Below are 26482 nucleotides of genomic sequence, written 5' to 3' on the forward strand. Positions count from 1 at the left end.
TTTTGAATCTTTACGGGCGGTTATTATAGAAATAGTTAGACCTGATATAAGGGGAGGTAATTTCCGTCGGATTCTAGCACAACATGAGCAACGATGGATCAGCCGTTTGCAGACTTTGTATCCAAGCGGCTTAAATAAACAAATGGAATGGCAACATTTCTATTAAGTTACTTATGTTCTGGCTGGAACTGTTTCTCATGATTAGGCTTTTACAGAAGGTTGCAGGTTTTATGGGGAGTGCTTATACTTTTTCGGGCTCTTTGATTTCTGTACCTTTAATGTAACCTGATATCTGCACTGACGTCAGTACACTGTTAAAATTCTTTAAAATGAGGCTGTCGCCATTTTGTCTGCTGTCTGGAGACGGTTGTCTGATTTGTACAACACAGTAAGTAAGAACTCTTTTCAATAATTAATCTAGAATATGATACAGAATACCCTTTATTGAGTTTGTATTTTGTTTGCAGATGCTTGTTTCATAAGTTGGCCCTGAGGCAGTGGTTATGAATAATACTCCACGAAACGCTGGCCACGTTGACAGGATTTGAAACATAGCGCTGAATGCATATGACACCAAGACTAATATAAAGCTAAGTAATTTCATTGAAAAATACTAACGAAACTGATAATACTAAGAATGCTGCAACATAGTCTCGCAATGTTGAATTAGTGCATCATATATAAAAGATTGAAAAGTTAAAATTTTTTTTAGTTAGCGACCTTTTTAGAATAAGTTATTGATAGGGGCTAAATCCTTAAAAAGATAGAGAAAAAGAAAAAAGATAAAACAATATAAGTGATTAGAATAAATGGGTTAAGGACTGGAATATGGCCAATGATTGGAGCTAAGGAGCTGGAAAACTACGCGGAATGTTGGAGTCAGTGTAATGACTTGCGTAGGCTCCGTGACTGAGGCCTTTCCAGTAATAGCTATATAGTGTACTAGCTGATGCCCCGGCGTTGCACGGGTATTTAATTATAGCAATAACACTGTAAATGGATTCAAATAAAGATACTTTATAGTGGTGAATGAAATTATTGTTTTACAGCTTAATAAAAAGTACAATATTCAAATTATAATGTGAAATATTTGACAAAATGAATACAATACAACTAACGCAAAACGTGATTATAAACAAAATTTTTAGTTTCACCTCCTGGAGCAAGAACATATAAATTCTTGGGTGAACCCACCCTTGAGCAAGCAACATAGAGTTGTGGGCCGCGAGACCCCCAGAACATATCACCCCAGATAGTGAGGGATCTGCATACCAGGTTTCGTTCAAATCGGTCAAGCCGTTTTTGCGTGATCGCGGCACATACACACATACATACCTCCGATTTTATATATATAGAAGAAGAAGATTGTGCATGCACTTTTTCACAAAAGTGGGAAATCATTGGTCTTTATTATTTATAGTATTTGCCCACTAAGGGAGTTTAGTGTAGTGTATCAACTATAATTCTATATGGAAATACCTAGCTTTTGGTGGAAGAATTTGCATAAACACAGATATTCAAGACATTTATGTTGCACTGTGTTGTATATTAACATACAGCTGTAAAGACTATTCCACAACTAGTTCTATTTGTAAAACAACTAAATTATTAAAAGGAAGAAAGACACACCAATTGAAAAAGTTAAAGAACGATTAATAATCTTCTTATTAGCAGATTTACTGAACTTGAATTCAGGTGATCAGTTCATTAGGAAGCAAAAGACTGAAACGCGGAAGCTCCGTAGAGCACATGCATTATCCAAGTTCAGTTAAGTGGATTGTTTACTCAAGTTCACTTGATAGAATGGTGTATTGTTAAAAATATTTTTTCAGCCAGTCATGAAACAAATTGCTTTGTAGTTAAAGAAGGTTTTTATGACTACTGATTGCTCTTAGAGAAAGAAAAAATGCAAGAAATAAAAATCTAAGACCTTTTTCTATGAGCACTTTAATTATTTTTCTAGTTTTAACAATTTAGTTGATTTGCAAATAGAACCAGTTTGTGGAATAGCCTTTCATGGTCATATATTGATACTATAATTGAGTTTTGATTGGGAAGTACTGTATATAAACACATAGTTGCGTAAATTAGGAGCTTTGAGCTTGCAACATTCAGTAAGTAAACATCTAGATGCAGAGGAGCATACCTCACAGGAGTGGCCAATTACATGGGTGGAGTTTGAGCAGAGAGTAGGCGGTACGCAGACTTACACAATCTATGCATTATCATGTGCAATCATGACATTCAAGTGTTTGCATCTTCAATATAGACCCATTTTCAGCTACTTAAAACTTGTATTCTGTAAAGAAAGGTAGGTGCCTATTCCTTATGGAATTACCCTCCACATGCATAGAAGTTCCAGGGAGGTGAAAAATAGGTATGAGTGCCAATTTTTTTCCAGGACATACATGTACAAAGTGCAGATATAACCTTATGTGTCAGTTTTTGGTAGTGTAATATTTGTGCCTACGTGCCTTCACAACATTGGTGCTCTGTTATTTTTATCTTCCATGTGTTTGTATGTGCATAAAAAAAAAAAGATAAGATAATCTAATAAAAAATAAACACACTGGATTTTGCAAAATACTTTCCGCACATATTCATTATTTTCAAACATACATATTATTTATATTGATATTCACTGTTTATTACATGGAAAGCAATCCACTTTAACAAAACTGGGAACAATATCTTACCCATAAATTCAATTCCTAAATGGTCTGCTACACGAGGAAAGCATGTAAAGGGGGAACAAAGAAGACAAAGAAAACATCAGTCATCAGCTTGAATCTTTTACAGTATTAACAGCAGCTTCATGGTAGATTTTCTTTCCTGCATTTAAGATATTATGTTAATAAATACGTCATTCCAAGGAATAACGTTCACATTATTATAACAAGCATCAACAGAAGTCCTGATCCATTTATAAATCACAGTGCCTGGGGTTTTAGAATTTTACTTCAGTTGATAAATAAATAAGATACGTGGCACTATTTAAATGATCCTTTAGTGAACACTCTTAATTATTTGTCATACAAGCTTGATTTCTAAATGACATAAACCATCAATAGGGAAGATAGAGCTTCAAAGATAGTTTCTATATATGAGGGGCTGCTGAAAAGTTCTCAGCCCAACCAAGAAGAGAATGCTATGGAGCCATGAAACCCGCAAGTTATTCCACACTTTCCTTGACAGTTTTTGTTTCATTTCAGGTCATTGAAACAAAAAGTGTCAAGAAAAGTGTGAAATAACTTGTAAGTTTCATGGCTCCACATCATTCACTTCTTGGTGGGGCTGAGAACTTTTCAGCAGCCCCTCATATCAGACACTTATTAAATAAGACATTGCTATCTTGTCATCATGTCTTCCAGGTTTTCACATTTGCCATCAGGCTAAGGAAAGACAAGAGAAAAGGTGATGTTTCTGTCATTTATATGGACAGTGTCTCATAGAAACATAGAAGATGACGGCAGAAAAGGGCTACAGCCCATCGAGTCTGCCCACTCTGCTTACCCACCCCCTGTCTATGCCCTAATGACCCAATTTCCTTATCTTGACCCTCGTAGGGATCCTGTGAAATCCAACCAGGAAGTGCATATCTCAGGGTTATGCATGACCAAAGAATTTTTGATTCATTTTTAGATTTTTCTTATACTCTATTTTCCTGGTTTTGATTTTTATTTTACATATTTGCTTTAATAAAAGTGTTTTATTTATCATTAAACAATTTAAACATACAAAAATTGACTGTATGTGCATTAATTCATAATGCTTGTTGAAGTGGTAATTTTATAGGCCTTATTTATGTTACTATTTAGTTTAATCCCCTAATATGTTACTAGGGGTTTAAACTAGAGTATGGGGGTGAGAAGGGGAAGCAAGTTGAATCAAAAAGTCACCATGCAAAAATGCAACAGCAGTGGGAACACCATCATCAACAAAGAGGAAATGGAGAGAATGCAAAACACTATACAGAAGCTAACAGTAAAATGTTGCATAAATGCTCGTAGTTTAGCTAATAAAGCAGGATCATCAAGCCCTGATGATAAAAGTAGACCTGAATAGTGTTGCTATCACAGAAACATGGTTCAATGATTTCCATGAGTGGGATGTAACCATACTGGGATATAACCTTTCTAGAAAACTATAGAGCAGGTTGAAATATCAGAAAAGTAGTGCAGTGGTTAGAGCTACAGCCTCAGCACACTGAGGTTGTGGGTTCAAATCCTATGCAGCTCCTTGTGAACCTGGGCAAGTCCCTTAATCTTCCATTGCTCCAGGTACATTACATAGAGTGTGAACCCAATGGGGCAGATAGAGAAAAATTATAAACCATATGGGGGCAAATTCTATAAATGCCACCCCGATTGTAGATAGCAGTAGGCATTCTACTGCTGTTTAAACAACCAATCGGCATGTATGTGTAAAAAAAAACAACGAGGCAGGCTGCCTACATTGTAGGCATGTCTGCGAGCCTAGAGAGGTGCGTAGGGCCACCTAAGGTTACCCAAGGCTTGTCCAAGGCTCACCAAACTCATCCAAGCTCACCCAAGGCTAGGTGTGGGCATGGTTTCACCCAGAAGTGGCCTTAGGTGAGCTTAGGCAGTCCTAGGCATCTCCCTAGGGCTGCAACAGGTGCCTGAACTGATCACAGCAAGGGAATCTCCCTGCCATAATCACTTTAGTGACTGTAGCAGTAAACCCATCACCCCACGAAGTCAGTCAGCAGGAGGGATGCCCAGTTCCTCTTGCTGAAACCCGAAGGTCACTGGCAGGAGGGATTATGAGATCTGGCCAATCGGCATCTAAGGCCACTCCCAGTTCATCCCAGAATGTACTGGGAAGGAAGCCTAATATTCCAGTTGACCCAGGCGTCTAAGGTCTCTCCTATGGGAGGGTCTTAGGCATCTGTGCCAATCAGGACCTTTGGCCCCTCCCATGCACTGGAAAGGAGAAAGCCCACCATTCTGAGGAGGACGGCCTGTTGGCCAGAGGGAGTAAGCATCCCTCCGGCCGTCCTATAAGAAAAAGGTATGGAGGGGGGATCCAGGTGGGCTTTGGAGGTGCTAGAGTGGGGGTAAGTTTCAGGAAGGTTTCTGGCAGGAATGAGGGACTGGACATCCTTCCTGCTGTTGGTCTTCGGAGAGGGGGGGTTCTGGCATAAGGGACTGGACATCCCTCCTGTTATTAATCTTTGGGGGGGGGGGGGGTTCTGGCAGGTGATATTCAGGGGATGGCAGCAGGAGGAATTGGGCACTCCTCCTTCCATGGACATTGGGAAAGGGGCTTTGGGGGTTCCAGCAGGAGGGACTGGGCATCCCTCCTGCTGGCACTTAATGTCTGAGGGGGGAGGGTTCCTGTTGCAACCGCTGAGCTGATTGCGGAAGAGAGATTCCCTTGACATGATCAGTTCAGTGGCAACACTATTCTCTAACCAGCACCTTAATTTTTACTGTAATTTTTTTCCCTTCCACAGCTTCTCTACGTTTCCTGTTAGTCAAGTCTATCTCTCCCTAATATTTTAGACTATGTATTCTGTTTAAACTTTTATTGTATTTACCTATTGTAAACCAGCTAGATACTTGGGATAGATGGTATAACAAGCAATTAATAAACTTGGAAACATGGACACCAATTAGAGAATTGGGGTGGTTAGGCAGGGTTAGGCATCTGACAACACAAAGGAATCCAACGAAAACTGCAGTATTGCCAGCCAAAGCAAAAACAAACTGCAGACTCCTATGTACAAGATGCAGGCAATGTTTATTATACCAAATATTTTATGCAGTTGAAAATACCACCTTATAACAAACCAAGGGACCTGACACGGTCCGTTTTTCGAAAAACACTCCTTCCTCAGAGGTCCATGGTTACTAAGGTATAAAATAAACCTCAATGAAAGGTATAAACAGTGGAGGAGGATACCATACAGGCGGCTGTTTTATACTTTTCATTGTGGTTTATTTTATACCTTAGCAACCATGGACCTCTGAGGAAGAAGTGTTTTCCGAAACACGGATCGTGTCAGGTCCCTTGGTTTGTTATAAGGTGGTATTTTTAACTGCATAAAATATTTGGTATAATAAACATTGCCTGCATCTTGTACATAGGAGTCTGCAGTTTGTTTTTTGTTTTTGCTAGGGTTAGGCATCTGTCCATCAGGACAGATGCGATTCTATATAGGATTCCCATGTGTGATTCTCAAAAGCCGCTTAGGCAGCTGCTGAGACTGGGCGTCCTATACAGAATCAGGTCCTAAGTGTACATCCCTCGATGGAGACTACCCCAACTTCATTGGTTGAGCTGAGAACTTTTCAGTAGTCCCTTAGATTTTAGATCTCCTAGCTGACTGCTCTTGTAGAAAGCTTTCATCATTCCAATTCTCTTAATTTATCTTTTCGGTATGTCCCCTACCTCCAAGATAACAAGTTGACTGGTCATATCAGCCAAACTACAAGTGTTCAAACTGCTAGATAAGTTGGATAAGGAAGACTCTATGGAATAACTCAAAAATCCTCATAGCCAACTAACCAGGTCAGTTGGCCAACCGATGGTCATTTTAAATCTTGCAAAGTGAGCTGAACTTCCAGGGATCCAAAACTTTGCTTGGATCCAAATGCATCATTCTCTTGAGAAAAACTGTGCATCACAGAATATTGACCTGGACTAGATTCTGCCAAATCGTGCACTCAGCACTTGTTGCTCTAGCCCAACTCCACCATCAATCATGAGACAATAACAATACTCCAGTGTTCGTCAACAAGTGTGGAATTTATTAGGTCGCAGCCATAACTGCACAATACAACAAATCATGAACAGTAATCAACTTTACATCAAGACTGAACATATGAACATAACATACCACTCTATGTACATATCACTTGTTAGTAGTATGTAATATAATAACTACATGATCAGGTGTACAGCATATGCCTCTCCATCAGCACATTGTGGGGTGCCATACAAGTTTCCCATTGCTCACCCTGACCCAGCCTGATCAAGGATGGGTCCTTTCCATATGCTGTACTTTGCCTTGAATACCATGGCCTGGCCTACCGTCATCCAAGCAAGGAGACATGCCCCTTTTCCCCAACCTATGTGAAGGTGTATCTCTGTTATTCATATGCTGTGCCTATGATCCCTATCTGGTACCCTCTACTACCCAGGATAGCGAAACCTCACTTATCGCGGGTTCCCCTCTGGAAATGATTGTTTTAAAAATAACATCCCTTCTTAAAGTTGCTCTGGATTTTTTAAAAAATTGCTTCTGTCTGACTACCCGTCCCATAGGGCCTTGATACAAAAATATATACCGTATTTTCACTCATATACCGCGCACCCGAGTAAAACGCACACACGAGTATAGCGCGCGGGGAACACAAATTTATGTAAAGAAATTTTTATATACTGCGCACACCCATATACCGCGCATGCCGCCCCGACTCTCCTCTGGCCACCCCGACTCTCCTCTCCCCCTTGAAGTCCTGTCCCCACCCAGAAAGCCTGATGCCCCCCCCCCCGACGTCCGATTCACCTCCCCGCAGGACCGCTCCGCACCCCCACCCCGAAGGACCGCTCGCACTTGCACCCCGAAGGACCGCACGCACCCCCACAGCCTCCCCACCCCCCCATCATGGAGAAGCTCCTACCGTTGTCCTGCTGCTTCCTCTGCCAGCGGTCCCGGCCCTTCTGTGAGCCCTGTGTCTGCTGCTTCCTCTTCCGGCGGTCCCGGCCCTTCTGTGAGCCCTGCGCCTGCGCTGCTTCCTCTTCTGGCGGTCCCGCCCTTTTTCTGACATCAGAGAAAGGGCGGGACCGCCGGAAGAGGAAGCAGTGCAGCCGCAGGGCTCACAGAAGGGCCGGGACCGCCGGAAGAGGAAGCAGCAGACGCAGGGCTCACAGAAGGGCCGGGACCACCGGAAGAGGAAGCAGCAGACACAGGGCTCACAGAAGGGCCGGGACCGCCAGCAGAGGAAGCAGCAGGACAACGGTAGGAGCTTCTCCATGATGGGGGGGGTGGGGAGGCTGTGGGGGTGCGAGCGGTCTTTCGGGGTGCGAGTGCGAGCGGTCCTTCGGGGTGGGGGTGCGAGCGGTCCTGCGGGGTGAATCGGACGTCGGGGGGAGGGGGGGTGGGGGGGGAAAACTAAGTAAAAAAAAGTTGTAAAACGCGCTCACGCGTATAATGCGCATAGTTATGCACGGTTTGTAAAATCGTGTATTACGCGCGCGTTATATGCGTGAAAATACTGTGTGTGTGTGTGTGTGTATATATATATATATATCATGGACAGCGATTATTGCTGATTCCCATCATATAATGTTCAGTCTCAATGTTCAAGACTTTATTTTACCTAATCCATTGGGGTATGTGGATAAGGATAAGATAAATAAAATGTGACCAAACCTTAGGGAACATATGTTGGTCTTGCAACATATTTTATTGTGCTAACTTGCAATCATTTTGGGCCACTGCTTGGAAGTGAACCAAAGAGGTATTTTGTGGTTTTTTTTTTGTGTGTGTGTGTGTGTGTATGTTTTCAGTTGAAACAATGAGCACCAAAGAGTTTTAATGTTGCATCCAAGATTCTTGGCGATAGTGAGAATTAGAAGGCCTTGAGCATGCGCAGATGCATGCTCAAGGCCCGTCAGAGGCAGGAAGTTCTTCAAGCGACACCGGCACGTCCTGTGGGCTGCGTGCTGGTGCCAGACGGGGGGTAAGTTTCAAGTTGTTTGGGCGGGGGGTGCCGGTTTGCGTGGGAGGGGCCTTTGCGAATGGGGGGAGCAGCGCCGCTGGTCTCGGAGGGGTGGGGGAGGGGGGAACGTATCAAGCGAGTTTCCATTATTTCCTTTGGCGAAACTCGCTTTGATATATGAGTATTTTGGTTTAAGAGCATGCTTCTGGAACAAATTATGCTCGAAAATCAAGGTTCCACTGTATAAGCAAGTCAATTATATAACTAGGTGCCAGTACCTTGTGCATAAGTGCTTAGACAACTGAGTCCAGATTCTATAAATGGTGTGCCTGGCACCTAACTTAACCCCACTCCCATTTTATGAAGCCAAGTTAGGCTTTTTAATCACCTGCCATGTCAGAGTTTTTAATGCTATTCCACATTTACTAGATTTGATTGATAAATTTGGGATTTCAGGATATAAAATAAATTGGAATAAATCAGAGGTTCTTCTACTTAATGTACATTGTCCAAAATGATTATTTGATTCATTCCCCTTCCTTTGGAAGGAAGAAGGCATAAAATATTTAGGGCTCCTTTAAAAAAGCCATGTTAGCGGCTTTATCACACGTACCTTTTTATCGTGTGTGCTAATCCCCGCGCTAGCTGAAAACTACTGCCTGCTCAAAAGGAGGTGGTAGTGGCTAGCGCGGCCAGGAAATTAGCGCATGCTATTATGTGCGTTATACCGCTAAAGCAGCTTTGTAAAAGGAGCCCTTAGGTATTCGGATTCATAAAATGCTGGAAGAGACAATGAAAGTAAATGAAAAATCTTTATTGCTAAAGGTCACAGAAATGTGTGAGCAATGGAACCCTTTACATCTGTCTTGGTGGGGGAGCGTACAAACGGTTACGATAATGATTTTGCCTGTGGTTTGTTACCAAATGGGTATGTTACCAGTTTATTTTCAGGGGTCCTTTTACAAGAAATTAAATAGTATTCTTACTAAATTGATTTGGTTGGGGAAAGTTGTGAGAATTGCTTTAGCCTCTTTACAAAAACCAATTGCGGAGGGTGGGATAAATTTTCCCAACTCTTATAGGTATCATCAAGCCTATATAATGCGTCAAGGTATGTATTGGATCCTCCCTGAGATTATGGAAAATCTTTCAGATTGGTTATGGTTGGAATGGCAGCTCCTATCTCCATTGAGATTGTGTCATGTTTTGAGTGTCAAGATACCTGGGTTAAGGACAATAGAATTTTAGTAGATACCTGGCAGACATTAAAATTTATTAATAATTTTAACACCTATTCCGATTCATAAATCCACCTGTCAGTCCCTTTGGCTAAACTCCAAGATTCAAATTGGCAGGTTTAAAATCCTCTGGAAGCATTGGATGGAGGTGGGCAACGTCTGTTACAGAATCCTGTAACTGCCAACTTTGAAAGGAGTTGTTAATGGGGGGGGGGGGTCTGGAGGGAGGGCATCCTCCGGCAAGAGGAGTTGGGAACCCTCCTGCTGGTGATCGTGGGGGGTGGGGTGGGGGATCTTCTGGGCAGGAGAGATTGGGTATCCCTCCTGCTGGTATTTACGGGGATGGGTGGGCTCGGGGGTTAGCCTTCAGGCAGGAGTGCTTGGGATCCCTCCTGCTGGTATTCATGGGGAGTTCAGGGGTATGCCTTCAGCAGGAAGGCCTGTGCTCTCTCCTGCCGGTATTCATGGGGAGGGGGTTCAGGGGTGCGCTTTCGGAAGGAGGGCCTGGGCTCCCTCCTACCGGTATTCAGGTTTGTTGTGGGCTGCCTCCTGGGTTTCCTATACAGAATCTGGGCATGGGAATCTAAAGAAAAGAAGAGCACTTTAACACTCTTGGGAGTATTTTAAACACTGGACAATTTTTAAATAGGATGTTTTAAATGCATTTTTAGTTGGTTTCCCTCAAGGTGAGGAAGTCCATTGTGAAGTTGATGGATGGGGTTATGAAGAATTTTGTTTTCTCTGTATTTAATTTTCGTTTGGAATGAGCCATCTAGTCTTCTATAGTAGAGATGACTGAGTCTACACTCTATATTTCTATGTGTGTCAGGCGGGTAACAGGGAGAACGATGATAATGTCATCATAGCAGCTATAGTGGCCGATGTTTAGGCTGCTCAGGAGGTACCTAGAGAGGCTAGGTAGACGTTGAGAGGCCACATCTGCTGGTCGATTTGTCAGATAGTGAGTCTTCCAATTGAACTTGAGATTTCAGGAAGCCTACGAGATTTCAGGAAGCCTCTCAATAACAGACTATGGACTTTCCTCCAGGAAATTGTCCAAACCTTTCTTAAAATCAGCTATGCTTTTACCACAACCTCTGGCAATGCGTTTCAGAGCTTAACTATATAAAATGTCAATATTTGAATCTGGCCCCACAATGAATATCCAGGCATAACACTGGCAATAACTAAAAAAAAAAAGAAAACCACTGACTGCCCTGGACCACTCATTTAGCCCTGAATGTTTAGCTATTTCTAACCACTCAAAATATGAATTATTGGATTTAGATTTTCTATTTCTGCTGCCTTCATTGAACAAGTAAAGTGGTACTTACTAATCTGTGTTAAGGAAATAATGGCAAAACACTAGCCAGACAATGTCTACAAAAGACCTAAAATAACCATATAGACATGATTGAAACAAGAGGGCATCCTTGGAAAATCAGGGGCAGGAAACTGCACGGTGACACCAGGAAATACTTCTTCACCGAAAGGGTGGTTGATCGCTGGAAGTCTTCCACTACAGGTAATTGAGGCCAACAGCGTGCCTGATTTTAAAACAAAATGGGATCGTCACGTGGGATCTCTTCACAGAGAAAGGTAGGGGAGGGTTATTGGGGTGGACAGACTGGATGGGCCGTGGTCCTTATCTGCCGTCTGTTTCTAAGATAATGAAGGGAATAGACTTAGTAGATAAAGACAGGTTGTTCATCCTCTCCAAGGTAGTGAGAACGAGAAGGCACTCTCTAAAGTTAAAAGGGGATAGATTCCGTACAAACATAAGGAAGTTCTTCTTCACCCAGAGAGTGGTGGAAAACTGGAACGCTCTTCCGGAGGCTGTCGTAGGGGAAAACACCCTCCAGGGATTCAAGACAAAGTTAGACAAGTTCCTGCAGGACTAGAACGTACGCAGGTAGGGCTGGTCTCGGTTAGGGCGCTGGTCTTTGACCTGGGGGCCACCGCAGGAGCGGACTGCTGGGCACGATGGACCACTGGTCTGACCCAGTAGCGGCAATTCTTATGTTCTTATGTATCCATCTGAGATATAAGATGTAACAACTTGTATAGGGAGGAGGAAAAGACTTCAAGAACTCAGAGAAATAGGACTTTGGAACATGAAAATATTCCTGACCTACTCCCACATTAGTGAGCCATTACATAACCCCCCCACCCCATTTTTTTTCTTTTTTTGAAACATCCAATATCTTCTTCCTAGAATAGCTAGAATAGCGTTGGATATACAGTTTAGAAAGTTTACAGTCACAAGGTTTAGATATGATAATTAACTGAAAAGTTTTATTTCTAATTGATTTTATTTTTATTTTTTACAAATAATAGTCTTTAGGGAAATATAAATCCTTCATTTTGCTGGTAAGGTCTTTACTGCCCATTGTTCCTGTCATTGCTGCTGTATTTGTTTAATAAAGTTCGCTATAATGGCAGGATGTGATGACATCATTATTCATTCTCCTCCCACATATGAGGAAGGAACACTGAGGCACCATTACAAAGTACCGCTATGTACAGTTTGTGTATTCAACTTTGTTAGGAGAAAAAAATCTCTTGCAAATGCAAGATTAGTGAGTTGATCTTTGAAGGAAGATTCTCAATACAGGGAAGCAAGATGTGCCTGGGACTTCTGATGCTGTTAATTACACTGGCCAAAACTCATTTTGGTACCTCAAATGTTAGACCTGTTTCTAGTATATTTGATCTGCTGATTCCAAAATTGACACCAGTTTCTCCTATCAGCTCTAGTTTTTGAAATACAGAACATGTTCCATATATCACTCTGCACGCTGCTCACCCACTATAAAATCAGGATATTTTAATGTAATGTTCAAATTAATATCTTTTAAGTATGAAGAAAACATATTAAAAATTAAAAGAAAAGTGTACAACATGAAAATCTACTTATTTCATACCAAAAGCACAAATCATACCAAAAGCACAGTCATTCTACACACAAGAAGCTCCTTTTGTAAGACTTCCGAGAGTGGGATCTGCCAGGGCAATCTCGTATAAGATTCTAAAAATAGTATGCCATCATGTGTGCATCCCATCTTCCTTGGTATCTGGCTTCCATTGTTTTTATGTCTTGGTGAAATCTTTCACCTTGCTCTTCGTTTAAGTCACCAAGTTTCTCTGGAAAGTAATCTAAGTGACTGTGAAGATAATGGACTTTAACACTTACATTACAGCCAAGCCTGTTAAAATGAAAGAGCATATCCTGTACTAATTGTGTGTAGCTGTCTGCTTTCTTGTTGCCAGGAAAGTTTTTCACAAGAACAAATGAAGACCAAGCACATGATTCAATTTCATTCATTGATGCCATAAAATGTGGGTCATTTATAAGTTGTCTGATCTGTGGACCATCAAAAATTCCTGCCTTCAGTTTTTCCATGGTAAGTCCAGGTAACATATGTACTATGGGGCTCATAACTGAAACAGAAATACATCTAAAAACTGGCCTAAATCAGCACTTAGACGATCAGTGAGAAAAGTCATCCAAGTGCCGATAATCAAACCGGATTTTAGACATATCTAAAAATGACTTAGGCCTTCACAGTGCTGCAGTACACCCAGATCTAAAAGGGGCATTTTAGGAGGGGTGGTGAGGACAGAATTTGGGCAGGACATGGGCCATCCTAGACTTAGTCATACTGCATGTATAACCAAAAGTTTAACAACACTGCCTAGACGGAACTTGGACGTTGTGAATTAGGCCATCTAAAACCAGGTCTAAGTCACAAGAAGGTATCCAAAGTGACCAAATAATCACTGCAGAGACAATGTACAGACCCCTACACACTCCCCCAGTGATCACTGACCCCCCCCCCCCACACCCACCGCCATAAAATTTGTAATAAAAAAGTCACATCTGCCTCCAGAACATCAACACCTGGCAGCCTGGCATAGAGCCTATTAGAGCTGCGCCGAGGTGGCTTAAGTGGTGTGGAGGTGTTCTAGTGAACTATTTAGAGGAGGACCCAGGCCCATAAGCCACTCTAACCACTGCATGCATGGTGAAACAATGAGAAGGGAGGGGGAGGAAAAAGAGAGAGTTCTGTACAGGTGAAGAGCCCCCACCCCCTGAAATCCCATAACATATTAGGCCAATAAACACTACTAAAGGCCTAAGATGGCTGAAAATGCTCTGACTAAAAAAACTGTCAAGCCTTTGCACAATCTATGCTTGCTGAAATCAGCAATCCAAGCAAAACTTATGCTAAAATGAGCAAGTGAAACAAAACTTATTATTTTACATGGCAACTGGTGTCACATCTGCTGTATTGCCATAAGAACAGGGAAGTGAACCTAAGAAGGATGAGGACATGTCTTGACCAAGAATACAAAAATACATCATTTGCGAGATATTTCCTGGAATGGGCAGAGCCTTACTGGACTCAAAGGCTCAAAGTTAATGACATGATATTGAAATGACATTTGACAGGAATAGATAGTTATTTTAGTAAACAGGACACGCATATGGCATGACAGATATTATGAACCAATTAATAAACTGAGAAATGTAATGACGTTTGTAAGTGACCAATACAAACTAACAATATGATATGTGCCAACGTGGCCTCAGGCTGTCAAGAATTGTATAAGAGACAGCCTTTATGATTATGAAAGGAAGACAGACATCCAGGCATACTTAAGCGCTTGAGACTTGGAGGGGCATAATAAAAAAAAACGTCTAAGTCCTTTTTTGACCTAAGGCCTTAAATATTGAAAGCAGAAGCAGGGAAAGTGTCCATAACCAAAACAAACCTCCTTGTTTTGATAATGGCCTGCCTCTACATTCAGCTGTTTAAACGCCCAGACCACCACTACGTCTACACTTGTACCCAAACGACGTCTACACTTATACCCTATAATGAACCAAAAAATGCCTAAGCCCCAAACGTCCAACACAAGGGCTTTTAGGCTAAGGAGGAGCCAGTCCTTCGCCTAAAAGCTGGAGTCTGTAACTGGTGTCTGTCAAAAACAACACCGGTTACAGAATCCACCCCAAACCCCCCCCCCCACGATATCGGGGCAGGAGGGAACCCAAGCCCTCCTGCCCCGGGTACCCATGGCACCCCGCGACATCAGAGCAGGAGGGAGCCCAAGTCCTCCTGCCCCACCAGCCGCGGCACCCCACGACAACATCGGGCTAGGAGAGACCCCAAACCCTCCTGGCCCCAGCGATCCGCAATCCCCCCTGCCGATTATGTTTGGGGCAGGAGGGAGCCCAAGCCCTCCTGCCCCGTGGGCCCCTCAATTACGATCAGGCCAGGAGGGAGCCCAAGCCCTCCTGACCTCTCGCCCCCTACCCCTCTACATGATTGGGCAGGAGGGAGCCCAACCCCTCCTGCCCAGGCGGACCCACCTATCCCCCACCCCCCACTACAATACGGGCAGGAGGGATCCCAGGCCCTTCTGCCCTCGACACAACCCCCCTCCCCTGTCGTCCGCCCTCCCAAACCCCTGATCGGCCCCCCCCCACCGACCCTCAACCCCCCCCGCCGACCCCATGACCCCAACACCCTCCCCCCTTTCCCATACCTCAAATTGTTGGCCGGACGGATGGATGCCAAGCCCGCCCGTCCAGCAGGCCAGCTGGCTCCGGAATGGGGCCGGATTGGCCCAGGCAGCTGAAACAACGCCCAAAGGTGGGTCCTGAGGCACCTGGGCCAATCAGAATAGGCCCGAGAGCCTTAGGCTCCTCCTGTGGGCGGGGTCTTAAGCACATTGGAGTCTAGACTGGCAGGTCCCTCTAACTCAGGGGTAGGGAACTCCAGTCCTCGAGAACTGTATTCCAGTTGGGTTTTCAGGATTTCCCCAATGAATATGCATGAGATCTATGTGCATGCACTGCTTTCAATGCATATTCAATGGAAATCCTGAAAACCCAACTGGAATACGGCTCTCGAGTTCCCTACCCCTGCTCTAACTGATGTTAGTTTAATGGACTATGGACTAACTAATACTGAGATGCAAAGCATGCAAATGCATGCTAAACAGCTCATTATTATGTAAATTGAATAATACAATTTGTAGTGAACACTTCGTTCTGCTTTATTCTTGGAAAAATAACTAGTTCAAAGCTGATACTATTTTTGTAGCTGGGAAGCATTCTCTCAGTGCTCCTGGGAAGCCTATCTTAAATGAGTTAGCACATTAAAAAAAAATAAAAATATTATCCTGGATTCTCAGATCGCTCTCTCTCTCTTGCCCCAACCCCCTCCACCCTACCCTGAAGATATGTCCCACCATGAAGATATATTATCAACAGTATCCAAGTCCTGTCATTATCCCTATAGACCCTACTTGATCTACAACAAGCATTCTTTTCATCCAAACCTTCCCATTCCATTATTCCTGTTATCTAGGGTGTATGGGACAGAAGCTTCTGCCATTGCTTGTGCTAGGTTCAAAATGGTACCTTTGACACCTCCCCCCTCCCCCCAGAAATAGTTTCACATTATTACTGTTAGGGGGTCAGACTGCCATATAAGTGCACAGTCTTTAAAATGGCAGCGTAATCCCTAGAGTTAGTAACACTAAAGGATTGTGGTCCGATTAGAGATGGAAGTGAAAAAAACCCAACAACAACATCTTTTATTCACAGAGGTTTGGGGATCTTTTTGAGTGACAATTTTGTCAAAGGGAGCAGAATAATAGCATGGACATTATTTGTAAGAAGCCTTTGAGGGCTAGAAAGATAGAGGTATCTTCTGGGGAATACAGAGGGAGCTCAGAGAAGTGGTGACCCACAAACTGCAGGCGTTACTTTATATTGGTACCATTAATATAGATTCACTGGAAATATCAAGCCATGCACTAGCAGCACAAAGTTCCTGGGGAGTAAACAACATAGGGCTCCTTTTATAAAGTTGTAGCAGCTGTTGCTCCTATGCCCATAAAAGAATTTAATGGGCGTTGGAGCATTTGCCATACATCAGCGGCTACTATGGCTTTGTAAAAGAGGAGTTATTGTTTTTCATTTTAATATTTTATATTTATTCAAAGCTAAATGATAAATTTCAGGAAAAAAAAATCTATATCAAATGGTACTAATATATATAAAAAAAATCTACTTTTCATCTCCCCTAAAATAAAAATAAATACCAATGGTTAGCAAAAGTAACTTACAATGCCATTCCATAGTGAAAGGGTCACTAAGGACTTGATTCTATAAAAGGTGCCTACTGAGTTAGGTGTTTAACATTTTTTTCAATTGGTTAATTGGCACTAATAATTGAAAATGCCATTGAAAACTGATAAAAAAATTACAAAAATTAGTTAACCAGTAATTTGGTAAGTGTCTACCATTTCATGGTAGGCATTTACACTGAGATGCCTACCAATGCCTATACAAAAAGTAGGCATGGTTAGGAGCGGGGCTTGGATATGGACTGAGTTAGGTGCCAGCAGGCATCTATGTTAGGTGCTAATATATTAGGCCTGGAAAACCCTGGCTTAATATACCAGCACCAAACATTATGACATCTACTAGTGCCTATGTGGATTTAGGCACCGCTAGGCATGATTCTATAAGTGGTGCCAACTTTGATCGACATGTGGTAAGTTCCTACTGAATTAGCCAACATTTATAGAACCTGGCCCTAAGTGCTTCTGCACTAATTCCAAGCAAAGTACTGTATGCTAACAGTAAATTACTCCCCCCCCCCCATTTTTTTTACTAAGCCATGGTAGAGGCTTCTACTGTGGCCTGGAGTGCTAAATGCTCCGATGCTGCTCCAACATTCATAGAATTCCTATGAGCATCAGAGCAATGTCACAGCATTTAATGCTCTGAGCTGTGGTAAACCCCCCCCCCCCCAAAAAAAAAAAAAAAATAAAAAAAAAAACATCTATCGTGGCTTATTAAAAGGGGGTTGTTAATGTGGCATATGTTGCAGAGGATGCTGGGAAAAACCCTAATACGTATATTGAAGCTGTAGCTACATTACAATAAAAACCTACATTGCGATACTGTAATTGAAAATTTTACTATGATTTAGTAAAAGGTTCCTTATATTCTTGTTATATTTTCATTCAATGTTAGCATGGTGCAAAAGACCACATTCCTAAAATGTGCTGGAGAAGGTGTCCTTAAATAAATAGCAAATACTGGTCTATAAGCTCAAATAGAAAATTCTATTTTTCTACATAAATATTACATTGTTCCATAAAGATGTTAAATTTTCAGGCACAAATGTTTACAACTAAAAAGAATTAATTCTACATAATCATAGGCAGAAAATGTAATGTTTTGTGTCTTATTATACTTGTATGTAGCACATTTTGATCAGTTTGGCTATTGTAAACTGAAATCTATGTGGCTTCCATTATTTTGTTTGTTTTGGTTTGCATTATTATTATTATTTTGCTTTTTAAGCTTAGAAAGTGGTCATAATCTCATATTACTAAAAAAATGGGTTTATTACAGACATTAGTGACATTTAAAAAACTAAAACAAAAAAACCAAAACAATATACGTTTTATAAACCAGTTTAAGATCTGAACTGCAAATCAGTAGCAGGTTCTCCTTGTTCAGCTTCTACCTACTATTGCTCAATGAATTGAGAATCAGAGTACAGTATTATGATGAATCGGCACATTTCCCTGTCATCGATCATAGTCTGAACAAAGTTAATGAGTGGAAGCATTAGAACAGTACTGCAGGAGGTGATACTGGGAACAGCTGTGCTTGTGAATAAACAAAATAAAAAAAGCAAATTAATGTCTATTCTCTGGTTCCAGTCTATTTTAATTAAGCCTAGCTTTAATTATTTGCAGTAATTGTACTCTTTTCCTATAAAATGGTTTTCTTTAAAAATTAACAATATAGGTTTGGAATATGTAATAGTAATATTGGATTGGATTGATTAGTTTATAATCTGTTTTTTACAAGGTGAAGTACATCAATACATTCATAAATATACACAAATGACATTTCAATCATTTTACAAAAAAAAATAAAATTGATAGGAGACCGATGTAACAACATTAACATCACCAGACAACCCTCCCATCCCAAAAGGTTCAGCTCAATGAACATATCATGACATAGGGCTCCTTTTACAAAGGTGTGTTAGGGCTTTAACGCGCGGAATAGCGTGCGCTGAATTGCCGCATGCTAGACCTTAACGCTAGGATTGAGCTGTCGTTAGTTCTAGTAGTGTAGCGCAGTTTTAGCGCACACTAAAATCCTGCATACGCTAAAAACGCTAGCGCACCTTAGTAAAAGGAGCCCATAGTCATAGCAGAGCCGATAAAGTCATACTGTATATTTCATGCAACAGAACAGATGATGTTTTAACAATTTCTTAAAGGCCTGCAAACTTTTTTGTTTCTTAATGACAGATGGAAGCTTATTTCACTCTATGAAAAAAAACCCTTCTCTCTCACCATCTGCAGACTTAGATCCTTTCAAGATGGTATAGTCAGGTTTTGCTGTGTTGCTGAGTGAAGCTTTTGCATCCCAACATAGGATGATATGCAATCCATCAAATATTGTGTTGCACACCCTTGCATACTTGAATAAACCAGCATAAATAATTTATACTTGATTCTAAACTCAATTTTCAGCCAGTAATAATCTGTTACATGTTTATTTCTTTGAAGCCGGAACAACAACCGCAAAATTGAATTTTGCGCTACCTGTAGAGATTTCAGCATCATCATTGGAACATCTAACAATACCACATTACAGTAGTCAAGAACCGGAAGCACCAACATGTGGAGAATGGTTTTAAAATCCCCCCAATGACACATAGGGCTCCTTTTACAAATAAGCGCTAGTGGTTTTAACGCACGCACCGGATTAGCGCGCGATAGCCGGAAATCTACTGCCTGCTCAAAAGGAAGTGGTAGCGGCTAGCGCTTGCGGCAATTTAGCACATGCTATTCCGTGCGTTAAGGCCCTAGCACGGCTTTGTAAAAGGAGCCCATAATGATACAGTTTACTTACTAAGTGTATCCTATAGTACATCCTCCTAATTAAATTTAACACATGATCTCTAAATGTTAATTGGGAATCCAGGACCACTCCAAGATACCAGAATTCTGATGACATCTGAACAACAGCATCTAGCACCCTCAGAGTTACGGGTAAATTCACTGTAGGTGTTCTTGCCAAATACATCACCTTAGGGCTACTTTTACAAAGGTGCGCTAGTGGTTTTAGCGTGCGCTTAGCAAAGATCAAAAATTTAGATCAGGCATGGATGCTATTGGGAAAAAAAAAGACCACCCTGGAAGCCCAGACCAAATATATTCCACATATTAAAAAAGGAAGAAGGAAGACCAAACAGCAGCTGATGTAGTTAACAAAAGAGGTGAAGGAAGCTATTAGAGCTAAAAGAAAATCCTTCAGAAAGTGGAAGAATGATCCGATTGAAAAATAATGGGAAACAGCATAAGGAATGGCAAGTCAAATGTAAAGCACTAGTAAGGAAGGGAAAGAGAGATCTTAACAAGAAGTTTGCATTGGAGGCAAAAAAAAAACCAATCAAACAAAAAAAAACAGTAAAAATCTTGTTAGGTACATTAAAATCAAGAAGCTGGGAAAAGAATCAGTTGGACTGCTAGATGACTGAAGGGTAAAAGGGGCACTCAAGGAAAACAAGACCACAGCAAAGAGATTAGCATTTTTTTTTTTATAACTGTTGTGGTGGTAAAAGCTCTGACACTCATGCAATTCCGATGAGCTTCGGAACTTTTACCACCACAGCCAGCAATAAAAAATGCTAGCACAGCTTAATAAAAGGGAGGGGGTCAATTAATTATTAACTTCAATCTTCACAAAGGAAGTTGTGGGGGAGATACCAGTGACGGAAACCCTATTCAATGCTGCTAAGTCAGAGAAACTAAAACAAATCTCTGCTACACTGGTAGAAGTAATGGAGAAATTGAACATTAGCACGTCACCTGGATCGGGTGATACATATCCCAGAGCACTGACAGAATTAAAAAATGAACTTGCAGTGCTATTGTTTAGCAATTTATCTTTAAAATTCAGCATGGTTAAGATTGAAAGGTGGCCAACATAGGATTTAGCTGGCATTAGTTCTTGGCACATAGCGTGGGGCGCAGCGTACGCTAATCTGTAGTGCACACTAAAAACGCTAGCTCAGCTTAGTAAAAGGAACCCATAATGTCAAGTGTGCTTGAGTTCTCCTTGGTCTGGATGTGTTTTTCCAGATTAGGCGGTTGTTCAGACAGCTTGGTCCATTTCCATTTAGGGCTTTGAATAGGGTGTCATTACTGAGGATAAGTTGAAACTCTTAGCTCAGTGTGTGATGGCCAGGGCCGAATTACCCAATAGGCCAACTAGGCACGTGCCTAGGGCCCAAAATAGTCAGGGGGGCCTGCTGAAGGACAACATACCAGACGGCAACGGGTCCCCCCCCTCTTCCCCCCACGGCAACAGGCCCCCACCCGACAACAACAATGCCAGCCTCCACCTAGCATCGACTGATGGCAATGCAGCCAATGAAGTTTGAAGAAGATCCCGCAATGACTGCATCTGCCGGAAGAAGTAAGTGACGTCGGAGGGGGAAGGACCGGCAGACGCAGTCATCGCAGGATCTTCTTCGAGCTTCATTGGCTGCATTGCCATTGGTCGATGCTGGGGGGAGGGCCGGCATTGTTGTCGTCAGGTGGAGGCCCATTGCTGGGGGGGGCAACGTTGTTGTTGTCATTGGGTGGGGACCCATTGCCGTGCAGGGAGGGAAGAGGGGGGCCCGTAGGGGGGGTGCGTTGCCATTGCTGTGTGGAAAGGGTGGTGGAGGGAGAGAAAGGGGCCATATGCTGATGGAATTGGTATGTAGGGAAAGGGAAAAAACAAGGAGGAAGGATACTGGATGGATTTAGGTTGGAGGGAAAGAAAGGGGGCTAATGTTGATGGAATTGGTGTGCAGAGAAAGGGGGAAAACAAGGGGGAAAGATACTGAATGGATTTAGGCTGGAGGGAAAGAAAAGGGGTAGATGCTGATGGAAGTGGGGGAAGAGAGAGAAGAGAGTGAAATGCCAGACCATGGGGGTGTGGATGTGGGAGAGGGAAGGGAAGAAAAGGAGAGGAGAGAGATGCCAAATCATTGGAGGAGGGAACGGAAGAAGATGGATGCCAGACCAATGTGGTTGAAGGGAAAGATGGAAGGGAGAGGCATACAGTTTCTGGAAGTGGCATAGGACAGGGAAGCTGGGAAGAGAAACGGAGAGATGATGGACCCTGGGGTGGTGGGGAAGGAGAGAGAGATGCTGGATGAAAGGGTAGTTGAGAAAAGGACAGATGGTGGATCTGGGGATGGTGGGGTCCCTTGCCAAAGCTGCAGATATGGACATGAATAAAAGAAAAGATGACAGACCTCCGAGGGAGGGAAGGGAAATGGAAGGGGAGGACAGAGATGGAAGATGGATGGTTAGCACGGAGAAAGAAGAAAACAACAAATGGCATGACACCCTAGCAAGCAAGTTATCAGAAGACAATCAGAACCTGGGACCAACAAAAGGTAGAAAAAAATAATTTTATTTTCTGTTTTGTGATTACAATATTTATTTTGTTTACACCACTGAGCCGGTGTGGGTTTGGAGATGTTGTAACCCTATATGTCTGCTAAGACTAAGCCTTAGTCACTAGGGGTCCTTTTATTAAGGTGCACATTTAGCATGCGCAAAATCAGTTAGCGTACCTTAATAAAAGAACCCCTAAGTATCTTAATTAAAAACTTGACCCTCGACTTATCCTTTTTTTCAGATTTCGGCCCCTTATGTGATTGAGTTTGACACCTCTGATGTAGAGTGAGGCAGTTAGGCGATGTAAATTTGGTTATTAATATAGATATATATTTTGGATAGTATTACTGCTTTACAATATATTTGAATGCTTTTATATATGTATTGAAAAGGTTCAGAGTTAATGTCCTGGGTAAGTAGGTGTGAAGGGAAGGAAGGGGGATTTGTTCAGAGATGTTTGGGGGTTGCATAGAAGAAAAACTGTGCATTGGTATGCTGATCTTTGTTTGTTTTGAATTTAAAAAAATAAATATATGTGGAAATAAAAAAGTAAATATGAAAACAAATATATGGGGGCGGACTGTGGGCGGGGCATGGGCAGGGCAGGCCCAGGGGGGCCCAGTGTACTTGTGTGTCTAGGGGCCCTTGAAGAATTAATCCTTCCCTGGTGATGGCTGCCAAGAAAGTTAATAGAATGTTAGGGATTGTCAAGAAAGTAATGGAAAACAAAGATGAAAATGTTGTAATGCCCTTGTATCGCTCCATGCTGCAGCTGCACCTCAAATATTATGTGCAATTTTGGTATCCGCTTCTCAAAAAAGATCAAGCAAAATTAGAAAAGATACAGAGAAGGGCGATGGAAATGATAAAAGGGATGGAATAACATCCCTTTGAGGAAAGGCTAAAATAGCTGGAGAAGAGATAGCTCAGGGGAGATATGAAAGAGGTCTATAAAATACTGAGTAGAGTGGAACAGGTAGATGCAAATTGCTTTCCAAAAATACTACGCTGGGTTGCATGCAATGAAGCTACTAAGTAATAGATAAAAACGGACCATAGAACACTTTTCTTCAATTAGGGCTCCTTGTATGAAGCCACGTTAGCGGCTTTATCGCACACAACTTTTTATCACATGTTAACCCCACACTAGCTGAAAAAATACCGCCTGCTGAAGGGGATGCGATAGCGGCTAGCAGGGCCAGAAGTTTAGCGCGTGCTATTACGTGCATTAAACCGCTAACGTGGCTTTGTAAAAGGAGCCCTTAATGTGTAATTAAATTCTGAAATGTGTTGTCAGAAAATGTGGTGAAAGCAGTTAGCTTAGCAGGGTTTAAAAAAGGTTTGGATAATTCCCTAAAATAAAAGTCCATAAGCCATTATTAAGATGGACTTGAAAAAAAATCCACTGTTTATTCCTAGGATAAGCAGCATATATATGTTTCTATAGCGCGTTTTTTTAGCACCAGCCACAGCGGTAACAGCTCTATGAGCATTGGAGCTGTTATCACTGCGACCGGTGCTAAAAATCGTGCTATGATTTTGTAAAAGGTATTCCAAGTCAAAAGTAAATGAAACATTGTGAGTTTAAGCTAAAATCTACTATATAAAGAGAGGGTGGTTCAGAAAATTACATAAGAACAAATATGTTAATGCAAATAAGCAAAAGCATTATAACAAAAGGTCAGTGAAGTCTTTCTAATTAAATCTCATCTGGTACCTTCAACAACAGGAAACAAAGGAGGAGCAGGAATCAAAGACATCTTTACCACCAAAATGTGGTTAAATGTAAGGGATATATATATATATATATATATATATATATATATATATATATATATATATATATATATAAAACATACAGATTTGTACTTCACATTTACAAGGAATTTTTTTTTTTTTTTAATGCAATGTTCCTAACTGTAATACTCCAGGTGGGATAAACATCATAAATTCTGTTTTACTCCTTGGGGCTTTTGCCAGGGACTTGTGACCTGAGTTTGCCACTCTTGGAAACAGGATACTGGGCTTGATGGACCTTCAATCTATCCCAGTATGGTAACTCCTATGTTCTTATGTTATGTTATATTGCTCCCAATCTGCCCCCAACCTGTCCCTGGCCACGCCCCCTTTTCAAATTCATGCACTGCAACCGGTGCATACTTTTTTATAGAATCACACTTTCCAAGTTGTGCATGTAACTTTTAATTAGTCCCAATTATTGTAAATTGCAAGCTGTTAATTGCCAATTATCGGCACTGATTAGGCCAATTAATCAGTTAAGATTCGATTCATCAAAATAAATAAAATAAACATGTGTGCACACAACTTTAGGCACAATATACAGAATTTATGGATCTATGCGTGCTGATACCTGGCGTAAATTCTAGCATGCAAATTAGATGCAGATCCCACTATTCTGTAACACTATAGGCATTGTTTGTGAATGCTCCTGACCCACCCATACCCTCCTTTTGACTTGCATATGGCCTAATTTAAGCTCCCATTATTACAGAATAGCGTGTAGCCAGATCGGCTCCCAAATCAGAATCAGTGCCAATTAAGTGCTTGTTTGCTCCAATAATTAAATTATTGGAGCCCATTAACTAATTATTCTGGGATAGACATCTGATATTGTCCAAATTTGGGCAACCTTTATAGAATCCGTGGGCAAGCGATTTGCCCAAGGTCAGATGAAGCATAACTTGTGAGAAGTGAGATTTGAAGCCTGGCACCTCTGGGTTTTAGTCTTCTACACGTTTCCTTTTAATTATTTGTTCAGGCTCTTTCGACACTCTCAAGGCACGGAGTGCTACAAAATTCTCACAGATGATATAATAAGTTCTGTCAAGTAAAAAATGATACACTTCATCCTTCCCTTCTATGACATGGTCTCATCAGTCTGTCAGGTATTCTGTTACTGAGTAACGCATTTGTCTCTTTCTGTCAATGTTAATTCAACCTGAGAGCCCTCATCAGTAGTGACTGGTTATTTAGCAGTGCAACACCTCATGCTGTACCTTTCAAATGAAAAATGAAAAGAAACATATGTAAATGTCATCTAGCATCTGTTAAACAGATGTTCATTAGTATTAGTAAGCATTTGCTTAAGAAACTATTCCCACAAATAGATAGATAGATAAATAGATGACATACTTATGTTTACAAACCCTGACTAGCTTATTTATTGCCATATGAGTATAGATCACCCCTCTCCTTTTAGTGAGATAAACTTGAATTTTGTCCACAACTGGAGGAGTAGATGGATGATGAAAGCTATGGATGCCAAACCAGAAGCCAGGGTTCAAATCCTGTTTTGCTCATTGAAGCTTATTGTGTCCTTGACACGTTTTCCATTGCTTCCAGTACAAACGGAGCCCTAGCCGTGTTAACAAATGTTAAAAATTATTAATGTGTTTTCAAAGCAAGTTAAGTGCTTTTGGTCTGATATTCATCTGTGGAGATCGGCATTAGGTTCTGGCTATTATACTCAGATATTACTATAAATATTAATCTCCGGGTATCTGTAGTGCTGAACTTCCAAAATTTGAGCTTGGCATCATATGACTGAGATATGCTTTACAAACTTAAATGCTATAATTAAAAAATAAAGGAGGAAAAGACCTCAGACACCCTGTTCAATACTAGCACAAAGGGGCTGATTCTGAAAATGCCACCTAGCAACACCTAACTCCTAGTTGCCGCTTGGCACGGTTGTCAATCAGCCGTGAGGTGTCATTTATAGAATCACACCTACTGGTGCCTAACTTATCTTAAGCATCTGTAGGCACCATTACGAGGGGGTGCTGAAAAGTTTTCGTCCCAACCAAACAATTTAAGTCTCTGGTAACAAGAGCTGAGATTGTGATATCATAATGCCTCATTGCACCAATAAGAGCCAACCTCATCAGTGATGTCACAATGGCTTGATTGTCCTATACTTGACTCACTTTTATTGTATACAAGGGGCTGCTGAAAACTTCTCATTCCAACCAACCAACTTCCTAAATTCTGAGCATTATTTTGCCACTGTAGCTGAAAAAA

At 41.6% G+C, this 26482-nt stretch overlaps 1 protein-coding gene across 2 annotated transcripts in view; it reads right to left on the reverse strand.

Annotated features, from left to right (window-relative positions):
• Window positions 1-26482, reverse strand: part of NRG3 (neuregulin 3) — a 1387275-nt gene that overhangs the window by 310318 nt on the left and 1050475 nt on the right. For both annotated transcript variants that reach the window (XR_004539297.1, XM_033943012.1), the window contains exon 4: window positions 2697-2723. Coding sequence is in view for 1 of the 2 variants with exons in the window: in XM_033943012.1 (XP_033798903.1) it covers window positions 2697-2723 (27 nt within the window). In the remaining variant the exon portion in view is untranslated. The remainder of the gene's footprint in view (window positions 1-2696; window positions 2724-26482) is intronic.

Source organism: Geotrypetes seraphini, chromosome 4, assembly GCF_902459505.1.
Source record: "Geotrypetes seraphini chromosome 4, aGeoSer1.1, whole genome shotgun sequence".
NCBI lineage: Eukaryota > Metazoa > Chordata > Amphibia > Gymnophiona > Dermophiidae > Geotrypetes > Geotrypetes seraphini.